General features: G+C 31.4%; 1 protein-coding gene across 1 annotated transcript; it reads right to left on the bottom strand.

The window, feature by feature from the left end:
* Nucleotides 1-960: 960 nt before the first annotated feature.
* On the bottom strand, nucleotides 961-5,033 carry Rab18 (RAS oncogene family member Rab18). Its single transcript, XM_089695754.1, has 5 exons — nucleotides 4,728-5,033; nucleotides 3,893-4,060; nucleotides 3,453-3,594; nucleotides 2,823-2,945; nucleotides 961-2,514 (listed from the first exon to the last, which is right to left on the bottom strand). Exons 1-5 carry the CDS (start codon nucleotides 4,787-4,789, stop codon nucleotides 2,398-2,400), a joined length of 612 nt encoding a protein of 203 aa, XP_089551880.1. The 5' UTR covers nucleotides 4,790-5,033; the 3' UTR covers nucleotides 961-2,397.
* Nucleotides 5,034-6,018: the final 985 nt, after the last annotated feature.

The raw sequence follows: 6,018 nt of genomic DNA, 5'->3' as shown, positions 1-6,018 counted from the left end.
TCTTACGTTACTAACTCACGCACTCTAGAACTTTTTATTCAATGGACTATTAGGTAAATTCTTAAATGCACAATAATTATACAGAGGGCGAAGTTATTTCCAGAGGATATTCCTAGCCAGTAAAGATAAGAATTTAATCACGTGGAAAGTGCAGTGAATAAGAGCAAGGAAGTTTTGAAATAATAGGTACCTACCTCACTACTAGAAACATATTATTGTACGTAAAAAAGAGAAGTATTTTCAATACCTAAGTAATCCTAACTACTAATAATATTATAAATGCGAAAGTTTGGGATGATTGATGGATGGAAGGATGGATGTTTGTTACTCTTTCACGCAAATACTACTGAACCGATTGCAATTAAATTTGGTATGTAGGTAGCTGAAGACCCAGAGTAAATCATATTATGCTATAGGCTTTTTATACCGAAAATCTAACAGGAACGGGAACTATGCTGGTTTATCTTTAAAAACGCAGGCGAAGACGAAGACGCGGGCGGAAATCTTATTGATATTTATATCACATAATTTTTATACATTAAATCAGTGATCAGAAACAAATAATGAGTTTTATATATAATTAATGTATAGCAGTAGGATAATGTACAACTAAATAATATACCTATTATATGCTTACCTACTATTTATAGTTATGTAGTGATTCTCAACAGCCGTCGTTTTTCGACCTACGCAGTTAACCTATATCTTTTTTCTTTAGCAATAAGTAGGTACTTATTCTTCAGAAACTACCATATAAATACTTGCGTAATACACGCTTGGGTAGTTTTAAAATTCGACCGTATTTCTTTTGGGTTTGTTACCTTAGAACTTTCGACTTGGTGAACCGATTTGGATGATACTATTTTAATTTGAAAGCTGGTGCTTCACGGTCATAATTCGGCCCTTCTCTAATTTAGGGTATACAGTATGTGTGTATTATTCAAGAAATAAAAATCAAAATTCATATAAATAGCATTTATTGATTTCAGCTAACATTAAGGTGAATAAAAATTTATTACATTTTATTTACAAAAGCAAATACAAAATATCACATAGGTATCATGCGTTATCCGAATCCGTTGTGCCGATAGGGACAGTAATATAAAACTCCTTGAGTAAGAAAGAGACAGAACTATACTCGTATTGTACTTTGAGTCTATATTATTTTATTTCGCATAATATAATATAAGTTGTCGTGCAAAATTTTAAAAAATCAACATGAAATTATATGATGTTATAAAATGTAATCGATTCATCTATGTTCCCAATTATTACTAATACCCATGTTTGTGTTATTAGTTATTACCCAACTGCGACAAAAGGGTTTGTAAATGGAGGAATGTTTTTCGAGTAACAGCTTTTAATTACCGCACTACAAACGCGCATCAACAGGCTGACCCAACGTTGCCGCCGCGCATGACAAACGCATGGCGAGCGGGTGACGCGACGTTGCCGTTCCTCACGACAAATGCATGACGAGCGATTGACGCACCGTTGTCGTTCCGCACGGCGTACACATATGAAACGACGTTACCGCTCCGCAAGACGAACTCACTAATCGGTTACGGAGCGGCAACGTCTTAGCCCTCTTCTTGTCGCAATCAGATAATAAGACATGAAATGCTGTACAGTTTCTCACGCATACAATTTGAATCGTAAGTTCATTTTATTCTGAACTTATTACATGTTCAACTGATGAGCCAAAGTGATTAAAATATCTAAAACACCATTAAAATTAGTCAAATAATCATAGAGCTTAATAATCCTATGCAACTAAATACGCATCCAATGTTGTACGCTAACAAAATAATGAACACAAACAATCTCTACATAGAAGATATTTCTCACAGATAACATGTTGGTAAAAAAATATCTTTATTTCGGCTCAATATTTTATTTACAATTTTATCTATATTGGTGCAAATGTAACAAAGATTGAGAATGAATTGCACATTTCTTAAGAGTAAAAAGTTATTTAGGGCAAGAACGATCCATGAATGATAGAGTGAAAATTATTTAACTTTCTCTACAGCGGACTGATGTACCTTTAATGTTAAAAAAAATCAACGCAATAATTATAATTTCGTGTCAGTTCATTCCCTATCTATATGTAGTACAACAATAATAATTATGTGAACAATAATTTTACGTTTCGTGCGTTTTAAAAATTTTCCATGTACGATTAGTTTCCGTAACATTTATTAGAACCTATTAAAAATTAATGACGACGTAAATTAAAACAAATAAAAAAACCACTGAAATATGACAAAATTTAAAAAAATTGTTTTCCCAGTAAATTATGAAGTGCGCAATATTTTATAACACCACTAACATACCCTCCAAGTCGCAATCATGTTAAAACGCACGAAAACTCAAAAACAAAATGGCGGACCGCTATTAAATGGAACATGTGTAATCATAACACGACTGCTCTTGTTGTCTCCTCTCCTCGTTTGATATGCGAATATTTGATGAAGACCCAGTGGACTCCCACAGACCTGGTGTTTCTATGATCTATAAAAAATATGGATAAAATAAAAATAAAAAATATTTTTCTTAATGATGATAGCTGAATAAGCCACTAATTGTTCAATTTCCACCATATATGAAAACCATGTCAAATATTTTCATGGTTTTGAATCAAAAAATAATAAGTAAATGTATTAAAAATGGTTCAAAATAAAAGGCTTTCTTTTAAATTAGAAAACAACATTTTCACATAAAAAAAAATCTCAAAATATTTAGGGTTTTCCCTCACTACAAACTGTAAAAACAATAAAGTTCATATAAATTATTTAACACAGTTAAATAATAAACTTTACCTTTTGAACCAATTCTTCAAATGCCAGATTGATGCCTTCCTGTGTCTTAGCGCTGCTTTCTATAAATAGCATTCTGTGTTTTTGTGCGAACGCCTGCCCAGCTTCTCTTGGTACTACGCGGGTCTAAATCATATAGATATAAAATATTTAACTGAAAATATTACTTTTAACTATAATATTGGAAAATTTTACTTCTTGTAAACTTAAATAACAACTGATAAATGTTTATTGTCAGATAACAATTTTAATCTGCAAAGACATAAAACATTATTATACTGGTGAAAAAATTAAGTTATGGAGAGACATTCTATTCAAAAATTAATAACAAAAAAAACATATATTTTGAGCTATTGCATAACCTTCTATCGCGGGCCTTGAGCGCGGCGACCGAATGTAAAAATTCCGTAACGAAAAAATCTAACACCCCCCACTCCAACCGGCACAACGATGCTATGCAATAGCTTTACCGCGGCAGTCCTCGAGTGCCACACGTATTTTTTTTTCATTTTTTTTTTGGTATAACACTTTATTGATCAATTTAATATTGTCTTCTTAAATGCATCTAACCATTAATTATGTTCATCAGTTATGACAAGTTACACAAAAAATGTAAAAAAAAAAACTAAATACCTTATCAATCTTATTTCCAACAACTAGACAGACAATATTCTTCTTTGTGGAATACACCTGTAACTCTTCAACCCATTCATTTAACTTCGCTAGGGTTTTTGGTTCTGACACATCATACACTAATATTGCACCGTGAGCATCTCTAAAACAAAATAATTGTGTTTGAAAAACTTATTTTTTATAAAAAATGTTTGGAAACGATTTTTTGTTATACATTGAACCAAATATTATTATTAAGTAGGTAGTTAAAAGCAATATTTATATTCTAGTTGACAACCCAATATTGAGATTTTGAGCCTAAAGACTAATATGTCTTATAGACAATGTCTTATTTAAATTTAATAAAACATTTTAGTGACATCTCTCATACATTTCAATAATTTGCAACTTTTGTCATCATCTATAACTTTCCATTTAGCAACAAAGAAATACTACCTTACCTATAAAAGCTATTTGTAAGTGTCCTGTATCGTTCTTGACCAGCTGTATCCCAAATACCGAGTTTCACTTTAAGTCCGTTAACTTCCATAACCTTACATTTGTAATCAACTCCGATGGTCGCTGGAAACGATGCATTGTAGTCCCCTGTTGTGAACGCTAGGATGATACTAAAATATGGAGTTTGTGGAAGAATTTATATTATAAAGAAAAATAAACAAATTGTGAGTTTGTTTCAATGAAACTCAAAAGGCTGGATGAATTGGACTTTGATCTTAAATATTATGTCAAAGTCCAAGGAAAGATGAAACATTGCAAAACACAAATCACTATATAACTAGTATAAATCAAAGTCGCTTCCCGCATCAATTTTGTCTGTATGTATGTATGCTATGGAACATCTACCTATTAAAAAAGTGATTTTTTAATTGATAGAGTGATGCTCAAGGAAAGTTTTAGTATATAATTTATTTGGTTTTAGACAAAGCGAGTGAAGTTGCAGCTGTGAAGCAAGTAATTAATATTTATAATTGAATCAAGGTTTTATATTTTGATTTTAATCATTTGTGCATTAGGTACAGAGTTAGCTGAGCTTAAGCAAATAATAAATAGACAGATATACATAGTCTATGGTTTATTGATTCACTGTCGCAGTGAATAATTCACATTTATGAAGTAAAGTTTAAATAATAAGTTTGATATGTATCAAAAAGATACTAACTATGATAGAAACTTAACGCAACAATATTTCCTTGAAAAGAAACTATCCTTGAAGCAATGACTCAACTTTGCTTGACATGAGTTTATAAGTTTGTAAGTCTCTAAACTATTACTCACCTGGATTTTCCAACACCACTTTCACCAATTACCAGAATCTTTAAGGTGGTAACGCAATCCATTTTCTAATAAGAGAAAAATATAAATACTGAACACTATACTTAGAATAAGGGAGTGTACTTGAATATACGATGAATTTAACCCGAACCACTATAATATTATAAAATTAGTAATTGTTTCGTCACTTATTGACAATGTTTCAAATGATTAGTGAAATTATTTATGATTTCAAGTGAATAATCAACTTATTTCAATATAAAAAACGAAAACAACGATACGTCATTTTTGATTTTGCGTCTTGAAATTGAGCTTGAAGTTAATAGACATGACAGAAGTCACAACGTCATGAAATGTCATGTGAATGTTGTTCTTTTTACGTTCCGTTACTGCTGTGGTTACTGCGACTTACACAGAACAGTAAAGGCGACTTATATGAAGTAAAACTTTAAAATAAAACAAAACTTCGTAGAAAATATTACATTTGATATTCAATTCTTTATTTAATAAACTTCATTTTACATTTTATACAAGCACTGGACTGGAGTTGGCTTAGGAGTTGGCTATTATTTAAAAAAAAATCGCCTTTTTGAAATCGCTAAGGCTCTAGAATCTAAATTGTGGCTCTAGATTTCTTTTATTTATGATTTAAATTTTGAATAAGATACAGACCCGGTGAACTTCATAGTATCGCCTATCAGTCGATTCTATTTTTTTTTTAATTTTTCTCCCCGTAAGTACCATCTTCGTGGGTAGGTACTTCAAGGAATGTTGTAAAAAAAATTAATGAAATCGGTTCAGCCGTTTAGATAAAATTTATCGTTTCATTTTGATTTACATTACTATGTAGGTAATTAATAAGTATATCTATACCTATCATTATACCCTAGAATCTACATCATTCTGAACTACGAGATTTATTAAAAATAACTTTTTGTCTAAAACTTAACAAATTATAATTCAATAGGAGGGTAAATTAAAATGGCGATCCGAATGAAAATCGGTGCAGTAGTTTTTGGGTTCAAGAAGACATACAGACGCAGCGAAAACGCGGCTTTTATATATTATCAGGATAATTATTTAAGTTCTCCATTAAAATATTATACCTATTGTTAGACCTAATATCTTTTGATTTACTATTTTCGTGGATGAATAGTTGTCATTATTTCCTGTCTGAAGATGCGTAGCTGTCGAATACTATAAAATGCCGCCGTCCTTTGAATCGTGGCGCATTCGTACGAATCGTGCCTAGGCCCAGACGTTGTAAGTATAAACGATGTTTAACCCAACTACC

The sequence above is a fragment of the Colias philodice genome, chromosome 5 (genome assembly GCF_061535455.1).
Source record: "Colias philodice isolate Cphi_HAF_F1 chromosome 5, ilColPhil1 Martin Lab GWU primary, whole genome shotgun sequence".
Lineage (NCBI taxonomy): Eukaryota > Metazoa > Arthropoda > Insecta > Lepidoptera > Pieridae > Colias > Colias philodice.
The sequence above is the reverse complement of the archived record's forward strand: the minus strand, read 5'-3'. Positions and strand labels throughout refer to the sequence as shown.